The sequence below is a fragment of the Arachis stenosperma genome, chromosome 10 (genome assembly GCF_014773155.1).
Source record: "Arachis stenosperma cultivar V10309 chromosome 10, arast.V10309.gnm1.PFL2, whole genome shotgun sequence".
Lineage (NCBI taxonomy): Eukaryota > Viridiplantae > Streptophyta > Magnoliopsida > Fabales > Fabaceae > Arachis > Arachis stenosperma.
In genome coordinates, this window is record NC_080386.1 from 3,193,021 (window position 1) to 3,204,571 (window position 11,551).

The 11,551-nt window shown below is 35.9% G+C and overlaps 1 protein-coding gene and 1 non-coding gene across 5 annotated transcripts; one reads left to right on the forward strand and one right to left on the reverse strand.

The window, feature by feature from the left end:
• Positions 1-2,934: 2,934 nt before the first annotated feature.
• On the reverse strand, positions 2,935-3,006 carry TRNAQ-CUG (transfer RNA glutamine (anticodon CUG)). The gene has a single exon. It is a non-coding gene; the product is annotated as a tRNA-Gln (tRNA).
• A 205-nt stretch (positions 3,007-3,211) lies between these two features.
• Positions 3,212-7,473, forward strand: LOC130954358 (protein GID8 homolog). Of its 4 annotated transcripts, none has more exons than XM_057881098.1 (7): positions 3,212-3,317; positions 3,626-3,724; positions 4,165-4,324; positions 4,442-4,548; positions 5,077-5,208; positions 5,453-5,609; positions 6,912-7,473. In XM_057881098.1, exons 2-7 carry the CDS (start codon positions 3,674-3,676, stop codon positions 7,031-7,033), a joined length of 729 nt encoding a protein of 242 aa, XP_057737081.1. In that variant the 5' UTR covers positions 3,212-3,317; positions 3,626-3,673; the 3' UTR covers positions 7,034-7,473. The 4 variants fall into 4 exon arrangements, with proteins under 4 accessions (XP_057737081.1, XP_057737084.1, XP_057737083.1 ...); XM_057881101.1 differs by having other exon boundaries at positions 3,221-3,317; positions 4,445-4,548; XM_057881100.1 differs by having other exon boundaries at positions 3,238-3,313.
• Positions 7,474-11,551: the final 4,078 nt, after the last annotated feature.

Sequence of the window (11,551 nt, forward strand, 5' to 3'; positions counted from 1 at the left end):
TTTGTGGAGGTAATACATAACAGCACCCTCATTGCCTGTGAGACGGTTTAATAGCCCAAGTCGCGTAGAAAGAAGGCAGCAATTATAAAGCTAGACTTTCAGAAAGCATATGATAGAGTCAGATAGAGTTTTGTGGATATTGTACTTCAGAAGATGGGCTTTAGACAAAGATGGAGGGATTGGATAAAGGAGTATGTCAGTACGGCCACTATGTCTGTCCTGGTGAATGGGTCATCTTCCAAGCCGTTCAAAATGGAGAGGGGACTAAGACAAGGAGATCCACTTTCTCCCCTTCTGTTTGTTCTTGTAGTTGATGTGTTGCATAGGATGTTGGGGGAAGCCGTATGAATGGGCGCATTACTCCGTTGCTTATCGGGAGATATCATATTGAACTGTCTCACCTCCAATTTACGGATGATACTATCTTGTTTTGTCCTCCAGAGACAAGAACAGTTGTGAATTATAAAAGGCTGTTGCGGTGTTTAGAGTTGATGTATGGTCTGAGCATCAATTTTGATAAGTCGAATCTGATCTCGCTTAATTGTGAGGAGGAGTGGGTGGAGCAAGTGTGCGTCATACTAGGGTGTAAGCAAGCTGTTTTTACCTGTTAGATACCTCAGAATTTCTTTAGGATCGAATCAGCGTTTGGTGAAGACTTGGAAGCCGATCATTGATAAGGTGGAAAAGAAGCTCAGCTTGTGGAAAGGGAAGGTCCTAAACAAAGCAGGCAAGCTAGTTCTTATCAAATCGGTGTTGAATAGCCTACCGACCTAGTACCTTAGTCTGTACAAGATGTCGAAAGCGGTCGCTGACAAGTTGATTGAACTTCAGAGGAGGTTTATGTGGGGTAAGGAAGATGGTAACTATGGTATACCTCTAATAAAGTGGAAAGTGGTTCAGACACCAAAAAAGACCGGGAGCTTGGGGGTCGAAGATGCAGTGCTTAGGAACACAACGCTTTTGTTTAAGTGATGGTGGCGGTTTTCAAAAGAGGACTGTCCATTGTGAAAGAAGATTGTCTGTTCTTGTAATAATCCGAATCCTAAAGTAATGTTATCAAATCAGGCTCTACCGGTGAAAGGGGATCCGTGGAAAGACATCTGTCAGTTGAATATAAAAGAACAACAGGTAAAAGAAAAAGTTATTAGTGGCCTCGCGATGGAATTAGGGAATGGAAGAAGAACTATGTTTTGGGAAGATAATTGGGTGCAAGGTGGTCCTCTAAAAGCTAGTTTTTCAAGGCTCTTCTCTATTTCAAACCAACAAAGATCTGTGATAGGGGACTATGGATTTTGGGATGGGTTAGAGTGAATTTGGAATTTTCATTGGAGGAGAGAGCTATTCCAATGGGAGTTGGAACTTGTTCATCAACTTCATGAGAGGTTAAGGCCAGTGAAACTATCAACTGGCAGAGAGGATAATGTTGTGTGAAAATTTGATAATAAATGTATTTTTCTATTAATTCTTTTGTTCAGGTATTGCAATCAGAGACCCTTTCGAAAGAGATTACGAGCTATAGTTTCACAAGTTTAATTTGGAAAGGGTTGGTACTTCCGAGAATTGAGTTTTTTGGTTGGTTTGTTCTAGTCGGCAAGGTGCACACTAAAGGGAGGTTGAGTAGACTAGGCGTTATTCATTAGAGTGACAATATGTGTGTAAGAAGGAAATAGAGTTTGTTCATCATTTGTTTCTTTCATATAAATTTACGTGGCATGTGTGGTGCGTCTGGTTGAGGTGTTTTGGTAGAGCGTGAGCCATCCCAATAATCATGAAAGTTTTTTTTGAGAGTTGGATTGGCATGCATAATAGAAAGGAAGAGCAGAAGATGTTACTGATTTGGGTTCTTTGCAATAATTTAGAATACCTAGTTGAAAAGTACTGATAGAATTTTCAGCAATAAAAAAGTAGGTGTTGAAGTCATTCAACAAAGAACGTTTTTAAACTACAAAAATTAGACTGGTATTGACTATTTTAGTTGTTGATGATAACGTCAAAAATAACATAAAATTGATAACCTTTGGATTTGAGTTTGTTTTTGTGTTTTTTGTTTGTTGCTCCACCTTAGTATATTAAATTTTCTTTGTTTAAAAAAAATTATGTTCTTATCTAAAGTAGTGTGAGCCCCCAATGTTGGCGAATATAAAATCAAAGTCTACTTATCCTAAAACAAATTAGGCAACATGGGCTGGTAAATGAGCACCATTAATTATTATGAAACATATTAAAAAGGAAGTTTATTAATGTCTGAATTTTATTGGGTGTCTGACCTCTGACCAATATGAAACATGAAAAGACACACTACTAATTAACAATGGAAGCATGTATGTATTAATGTATATGTGGGACAAACTATTCGAAAGGATATGATCTGCATACATTGACCAGTTAGTGGAAAATCAGATAATCCTCGCTTTCATTCACACCATCGTTATCTCATCATATACATGATTACACCTACGAATTCATGAATATTGTTATTTATATGTCAAATTTTGATTCATTTGCTGATAGGGATGGACGACTTAGATTATGCGTTTTTGTCTCTTCCTTATTTTTATGCTCATCATTGGAAACAGTTCCAAAATTTTAACATATACATATAATTAGGGGCATGTATATATGTATATCGATTGAAATTATAAACTAGATTCATATTATTTCAAATTACTTAGAACTAGACGAGAAATAATTCATAGTTGATCACAAACTTATCCTATATCCAATATATAATTAAAGAGAGTCTTTTAGATCCTAAACTCTAAAAGAATAAATAGATACAAAAAATAATTCAATAATTGGAATCTAGTTACTAGCTAGCTAGATACTCTCCAAAGTGATGAAAACATTGTATAAAGACTGGAAAATATTGTAGATCAAAGAATGTGACGAGTTCAAAAGCCGACACTGTTAGTAGTCCAAAAATGAATCATAACAAGGTCCCACCGAGATTTGAACTCGGGTTACTGGATTCAGAGTCCAATGTCCTAACCACTAGACCATGGGACCAGTTCTGTATATGAATTCTACTTAAAATAATATATTAATTACTTTTTTAACTGAAGTAAAAATGTAAAATAATGGAAACTGTTTCTATTGGGCTGGATCAGTATTTATTTTGTTGGGCCTATGTTGAGACCCGGTCCATTAGTGAGTCGGGTAGAAAATAATAAACAAAGCGGATATTTGTCCAAAAAAATAAAAACGAGGATCCGAAACAATATCAACGTTGAAGAAGGAGTCCATAACCCCCGGTCAGGTTCCGTACAATTGAAGTGAAGGGAGGGAATCGCCTCCTCGCCGGCACACCGTAAACGTAGGTAGGTACCTTACACTCTACTCACTTCTCGACTCCCGTTCACGTTTTCTACCTAAAACTTACCCGGAAAATTTTTCACCGCCATTTTCCCGGAAAATTTATTCACTTTCTACTACTCTGCTTCTTACCGTTTGTATCCATCTCCTGCTTGTGGAAATTATTTCCCCCTTTTGTTAGTAGGGTTTGTAAACATTTTGATCTGAATGTCTTGGAGGTTTTTAATGCAACAGTTTGATTTAAATTATTATTGGTTCTGGTTTGTTGACCTTCAATCTTGTTTTGGTACCGATTTTGTTTCGGATTTTTCAGGAGAGGGGCATTTTGGAGATTGAAAATGGGGCTTGAGTGTGTGCACTGATGTCATTGTTCTGGATTGTGATTCGTCAACTTGCAGAGATCGAGGCAATGGTATTCTACTCTTTCTCTCCTCTCACTCACATAACACACTTTTTTACCAGCTTTATTTGTTGATTGGTATTTTACTGTTATTTTCTTTTTTTGATGGGATTGGTGTTAACTGTTAAGGATCTTGTATTTGAGCTAATTTAGGAGCTCATGGTATTGTTTTTCTTTTTCTACATTCTAATTCTATTTGATTGTATATAGATTCAGAAAATTAGTTCAGATAATCAGATTTTGATATATTTTGTGCGTTAATTTCTCCTACAAGAAGGACTGTGTGAAGTATGTGGAGCCCATTAAAGTTTTTGTTTCATAAGTAATACTATGTATGGACTGATTATAGAAAGTGTTATACACACTGCTTGGTAGTGAAAATGAAGTGGCAACAATATATGTGAGGGCAATGCAATGCTAATTATGTTGCGTTTGAAATCTTTTGTGTAAAGGCCGCATCAAAGAAGGTGATAACAAGAGAAGAGTGGGAGAAGAAGCTCAGTGATGTCAAGATTAGGAAAGAAGACATGAATAAGTTGGTAATGAATTTCCTTGTTACCGAGGGTTATGTTGAAGCTGCTGAGAAATTTCAAATGGAGTCTGGAACTGAACGTATCCTCTTTTAGTCTCCTTTTTTTTTTTCCTTCTTCATTTTTGTTCTTTTATTTTGGTCTTGGTATGATCTCAGCTTCTCTATTGCCCTTTGTCTCTCCTTATTGATATGTATAGCAGATATAGATCTGGCGACCATAACTGATCGCATGGCTGTGAAGAAGGCAGTACAAAGTGGTAATGTTGAGGATGCAATTGAAAAAGTGAACGACTTGAATCCAGAGGTAGGCTTCTCACTACTACTAGTCTTTTGTTAATAGCATCCCATTTAATCGTATCATAGTCTCCTTTTGTTAGTGTGCCCGCATCATGCATGCAATATTCATATGCTCAATCTATTTATTGCTTCGCACCAATTAAGGGCATTGACACATTAAGTGATGTTGAAAATTCCCATCTTGAACATAAAATGATAGTGTTTGTCTTGTAAACTAAATGTGTTGTACTTCATTATTGGGGAAAAGGGGGCTGAGGAAGGGGGCAAACTGTTCAAATGGAACTTGGCATGGAACTCTTGTAGTTGGGTTTGTTTACAAGTTGATATTGCCTGCTCAATTATCCTCATTCTTTGTATTCAAATTGTGTGAAGCCTGCCGTTCAAGTTATGTATTGTTTCTTGCTAATTCTACTTCTCTGCTTTTTCTGAACCTCATTCTTTAAATCCTACAGAGTGATTTTGTACTGATAGCACATATTCATTCATATGTACTAGAAAATTAATATTCATTTTATGATACTTGAGCTCACTGCAGATACTGGATACAAATCCCCAATTATTTTTCCATCTTCAACAGCAACGGCTGATAGAACTAATCCGAAATGGGAAAGTAGAAGAAGCTCTAGAATTTGCTCAGGAGGAGCTTGCACCAAGGGGGGAGGAAAACGTAAATACCATCTGATGATATTTTGTATATTTATTTTACATATAATCTCTACTAGCTAGTGAAGTGTTTCTGGCACTTCCAGTAATGTGCTAGTTCTTCACACTGATGTTTTTACTCAGATTGCCTCTAGTTAGAAAAAAAAGAAAAAAATACCAAAAATGGAAATACATTGTTACAATGCAAAATTGTGTAACTAGTTACACAGACTTGGTACTAACACTTTCTTAATTTGGATTCCCTTCAGCAAAGCTTTTTGGAAGAGTTGGAGAGGACAGTTGCATTGCTTGCCTTTGAAGATGTCTCTAACTGTCCTGTTGGAGAGCTTCTTGACATATCACAGCGGCTAAAGACAGCAAGTGAGGTGAATGCAGCCATACTTACAAGCCAAAGTCACGAAAAAGGTCTGTGTTTGCTACAAAATCTATTTATTGGCATATATAACTTGGGTATCTGTTTCCTGCTTTAAATTATAGTTTTGAAATATTAAATTATCTGAGGAATATATAATACCTTATGTTGGAGACTCAAACCTGACTAAAACGTTTAGGAGAAAAGGGAATTGGGCCACAATCACTCAACCAGGTCCATGGGTAAATAAACAAACAATAAGATGGTGGGTTTTTAGAACTGAGTAGTAGAAAAAAAGTGGGTTTGTTTTATGGGGAAGTTAGTTATACTGAGTTGGGGGAAGCAGGAGATTATTCATACTTTTTGGAGAATGGAATTTTGAGGTTGAAGAAATCCTCTATGCCCAGGAAAACCTAAGTAGTAGAGAGAAAGTGGGTTTGTTTTATGGGGTAGTTATACTGGGGTGGGGGAAGTAGGAGATTATTCAGACGTTTTGGAGAGTAGAATTTTGAGTTTGAAGAAATCCTCTATCCCCAGGATTTTTCTTTTCATTGGCATTGATAGTTTCTGCATTGTTCTTGTTGTTAATACAAAATCTAATACACATAGACTTAGGCTGGACTAGAGCTACTGCCTCAGTTTTGAACATATACTTTTCTCTTCCCTATGTGTAGTGTATATACCACTTATAACGGCATAATCTTCTAAGATGTTCATGATCGAGATACTTTTTTTTTGTCAAATAGCAACTGTTGCATTATAAATTTGTCAACTTCAATAATAATAGATGCTTTGCCGGATTTGTCCGAATTAAACCAATGCTCCTTTGGAAAGCATGGACTGAGTTCTGATTATTTATGACTGAATATGAAAGATGGATTCAAAATTCTAGTTGGTAAATATCTTAATGTATTTCTTATTTCACAAATCTCAGTTCCAGTGGAATACTGAGAGGACTTATTGTTCATCATCTACTAGTTTCAATCATTTTGTAGTCTTTTGGCTTCCTTTATAGGGGATGTCAACTGTTGGCAATCCATTTATATTATATGTGCTTTAGATCTGAACAGAAGATTTGGCTTACTTTCATGGAATGTTGTGTTTGGAATCTAGATTCAACTTTGCACTTGAAGTGTGATTAAATTCACTTCAGATGAAGTGAATGGGGGGAGGACCATTACTGGTCTTTATCTGGAAAGATTGGCATCAAATATCCCTAAGTAACTGATATAATTGTGAACTTTTGCCAATTGGTCCTATGTTCCTTAAGAGGGATTGTGGTATTTAAACAGTTGAAAACCCCCTAAGTTAGATTGCTGTACTATCATTCATTTAACTTTGATTTATTGAATCAGATCCAAAACTTCCAAGCTTGCTGAAGATGCTGATATGGGCCCAAAACCAGCTGAATGAGAAAGCAGCTTACCCTCGGATAAATGATCTATCCAAAGCTATATTAGAAGATCCTGCTGTCTGAATACTTGCCGCATTTTAGGTTTCGCATGGAGCTGTTATGGTCATTGCATTGAAAAATTATTGGTGTACTTGAAAGAGAAAGGTACTGTCATAATTGGTGTCCATTTCTCCTAGGTAATGTTTTACCCCGTTGTACAAAGAGATTGTCAAACATAAATCAATTCTTTCCATGAGGTAATCGATTGTTTAGACAGATATTCAGTTGCGCATTACGGGTAAAAAAAAAAATGATTCTTTCCTATCAGGTTGAAAGGTGGTTAAGCTTTCAAAAATAAAAAGGGTGGTTAAAAAATGATGCAGCCTATCATAATTTCCAATTAGTGGGGACCGTTAGTCCATTACTATCTTCACATCCTTCTGTGTGCCTCATTAATGCAATATGTAATATTCCAGCATAAGCCAAAGGAAGTAAACGCGTGCCAGTTTCACCAAGTAATAATTTTAACGTTGCTTTGCTTCTGAACCAGACAGCGCATCACAATTTACCTAGCCTAGTTTTTCCTCTTTTGTCTTGCTATGTGAACACTCTCGCTCTAGCTATATCTATTCTCTCTAACTCAATGGTCAAACTCAAACGCACAAAGTGAAGAATAATGTGAACTGTGTGAGGAGGATGTACACTGAAACAAGAGACCAGAAGTCCAGAACATTACAAGATCCTTGAAAATTCCTACAATGCTTTTTCATTTGTTATCCTAAGAAACTAGAAACATTAAAATACTACCCAACATGAAGAAACAAAAAACGAAGCGTGTTCTTTTTAGAACCTGTGAATTAAGAAGCAGCAACGTGACAGAGTCACTTGGTTTTGACCCAAATAACATAAACCCAGGTTGTGTTGTTGTGGATATCTGGGAGCTCATGGACTGTTGCATCTGCTATGAACATCTTTGCAGCATCTCTAATAAGGTGGTGGCAAGTGCCGTCGTCAAAGTTGAGTGCATAACTTGAAGGATCATATTGGAACTTGATCTGCTTCTTTCCACCATTGTTGTTCTTGAAAGCCTTCTTCACCGCAGAACGCATCCTCCAAAACAAGCTCCTGCACCTCTTCTTGCCAAAACCATTCACCCACTCGTCCAAATTCTCAAGCAACCCCATGTTTCAACAGAAAGAAGAGAAAAGCTTCAAGCTTTATTGTCCCAATGTGGTGTAACACAAGAGCAAGAACAAGGGTATGTGTACTTTATAGTGAATATGGGAGTGGGAGCATGGTATGGTGTTTTCAACAATGGACGTGTGAGATGGGTTTGTCGAAATGCTTAAAAAGGTTGAAGCTTTATGTGATGGGGGTGATGGGTGATGGAGAAGAATGAACACTGAAAGAGAAGGATAATAGTCTTTTTGGTCTTCTAAATAAGAAGGTGCGCAGACTGATGAGTTGGGTGCAATGTTCCACAGTTAGGTACTATCTAATCCAATCTATATAGTAGTGACTATGTGTCACGTTGGGATGCTAAAATTCCATCCTAGAGAGAGAGAGAGAGAGATGGTGGTGGTGGAGGTGGTGGGGTTGCAGTGGGCAGAGAGCCCCAAAAAGTCTAAGGTCGTTTCTCTATCAGAGATTTCAGAATGTTGTTGTCAAATGAAAATGAAACAATATCATATTAAATATTAAATAATTAATTAATGCTATGTAACATAACGAAATTGAGTAATAAAGATCCATCCTCCGATTTTCTCTTAACTATATATAACTCCTCCTCTCATCAACTTCCTTTTCGGTGAAATTGCTTGATTCTAGGGGACTTCGTTTCATTATCATAGATCTTTCATTGCTCAATGCTAATCCAATATTCTTATCCATAAATTAATTCCTTGCTTCTTTTGCTTATAATCTCAACTATTTCAACTATTTTTTTACATAGACAAATTTAACTATATAAGCTTGTAGTTAAGTAAGTTAGGATAATAATCTTCCACCAATTGATTGACCTATATTGTTGTGCTGCTATATATTTAAATTTTAAGGAGTAACTGATTTTTTCTAACATAACAAATTAGTAAGTAACTGTGTATTATTGCCAGGAGTTAAACTAGTTTATATCTAATAAATTTTGAATCTTGACAACATAAATGAAAAAATAAAAGCACATTGAGTTTATACCATATTTACACCAAAATCTGCAGTAGTTTAAAGCATGGGTCCAGTACTATATAGGAGTAATAATAGCTACCCATGCGGCAACATCATAAGAAAGAAAAAAAGTCATTCAAATATTAATTTGTATGCCATGACAGTTAACATTGTAATTCCTTAATTTTTCTTGGCTTACTGAGTTTACATGAAATAGTGTAACATTTTATATTATGTATTATCCCCATACTTGTGCACATGCAGGGGAAAGAAACAAATTGCAAGCACCTAAAATAATTAAAAAAAAAAAGAAAAGAAAAAGAAAACTTGATTCAGCTTGCATTGATTGAGTGAATATATATGCATCTACTAAACTACAGAAAGAAAGAACCAAGAGAAGAAATTAAGAAAGAGACATGGCAAGAGTAAAAAATCTAGCAAGAAGTGAGGGGATGAAAAAAGAAGCATGGTTGATCAATCAAATCAAAGCTGGCATATTTTTGCATCCTAACTGGTTTGTCTCCCACACAAAGCCAAACCAGAAACCATGTGGGTTGCTCTGATAGCATTCTGCACCCCCCACATCTGATTCTCTCTTAACCCCTTTTGTCCTCTTCCTGTAAAGACACACTTGACTTTTGCTTTATACACCAATAGCCCCCCTTTGATTAAATTCCCCCCTTTGCATTAGCTTGTCCCATTCCAATCCAATACCACACCATAGCTTATGCTGCCCCCCCACATGTGGGCCTCCCCCCTTTTTAGATGACTTGTCATTCTTCCCATCAGAGCCACTCTTAGCACCCTATGCAAACTCCTTTCCTCTTATTGGACCCCCACTTTTCTGCTACATTAATTTATCTATGCTAATCTCTAGTCTTAAATCTATTTTGGTAGTGTTTTGTCTACATTATCCAATTATAACATTTGAGTACTTACCAAAATCAACATTTGTGATTTTCACTTACACCTAACTAATAAGTAATAATTCATGCTACCACTTTACCACTTGGGTATGGCCAAGAAGGGAATGAACTGGTTACCCATTTTTGTTAGTTTGTTCTGATTTCTGTGATCATAACCATATTGAATCAATATGGCAGGACCAATTACTTGCAATCACAAAATAGCCAAACACTCCCAACTGTCCACTCAATATTATCCCTATAACCCTTCTTCCCCATCCCTATCACTCATAGCTGGACCTTTTTATACATGTTAGGTTCCATTTCCCCATTTTCTTCTTCATGTGCTTAATTAACTAAACCCACCCAACTCCCCTTTCTTCTTATTATTCAGACTCTTTTTTAACCAATGTATAATATAACACTCTCTCATATGTTAATAAATATATCTATGGCATGTTAAGACAATATTTTTTCTTCTTCCTATGTAAATGTTACTATTCCTATTGTTAGGAGAATTCTGTTTGCCAAATATATAAATATAGGTAAGTGCCAAGGTGGTTTCTGTTAAAAAGTCTTTGTCACCCTTAATGTTTTTGAATGATTCTTCTACAGCATTCAGAACAAGCAATTAGTCATGATCATGAATTCTTTGGGTGCAAGTCCCCAAAAAACTGGACAAAAGAGGGGTTTCCTTCCACATGATACTTGCAACACAAAGTGGGTGTGGTTGCTTTCCACATTGCCTCTTTGGTCAAAATTGTTAAATTTCAGACAGCACCTACATATAGTTAGAATATCAACATGCCATCATAATACAATTATTTATACAAATGATATAAATCCAATTGATACAATCAATATATGGGCCCTGTGGGCTTGCTTGAATATATAGTTTCAAAGTACAAGATTTAGATTTATGTATGTAAAAAGAGAGTTTTTATGAATGCCCAAAAATCTCAGACCTTAAAAAACAATGCCCAAACCTTTTTCAAGGACATTGCCATTCTTTAGGAGCAGCCAAAAGGCAAAATAAAAATGAAGATAAAAAGACAAATATGTTCATAATTTTTTTACTCGAAGAAACATAAATTCCTAAGTAATTGAAAATACAAAAATATTTTTGATTTTCTAAATTACAAGACATTTAAGTTTTTCTGTCCAAAATATATAAGGATAAATCGATCCCTAGAAAGACTTAAATGTCTCGTATTTTATAAAATGATAAATATTTTTGTATCTTTAATTAGTTGATAATTTATTTGACTACGAAATAAAAAGTTAAATACCTATTTTTTGTTACTCGAAGATTAAAAAGAATATTGGCATGCACAATTACAAATGTGAAAGGATTAGCATGTGAGCAAAGATCTGCTGGGGCTGTAATAGGCAACACATGTTTGATAGTGAAATTTTATCAAAGAAAATCTCTATCATGGGGCACCAAATCTTCAAAGGCGAAAAAGAAGATAAAGATGATGATAGATTGCTAAAGCATGCAATATTATTAAACCAAAGTTTAGCATGGAAATAGCAA

Bases quoted from the DNA above. Each gene is read 5' to 3' on its own strand.
- LOC130954358 (XM_057881098.1), top strand. From the start codon at position 3,674: ATGTCATTGTTCTGGATTGTGATTCGTCAACTTGCAGAGATCGAGGCA. The intron at 3,725-4,164 runs GTATTCTACTCT...TTTTGTGTAAAG, and splicing joins TTGCAGAGATCGAGGCAATG to GCCGCATCAAAGAAGGTGAT. The intron at 4,325-4,441 runs GTATCCTCTTTT...TGATATGTATAG, and splicing joins AATGGAGTCTGGAACTGAAC to CAGATATAGATCTGGCGACC.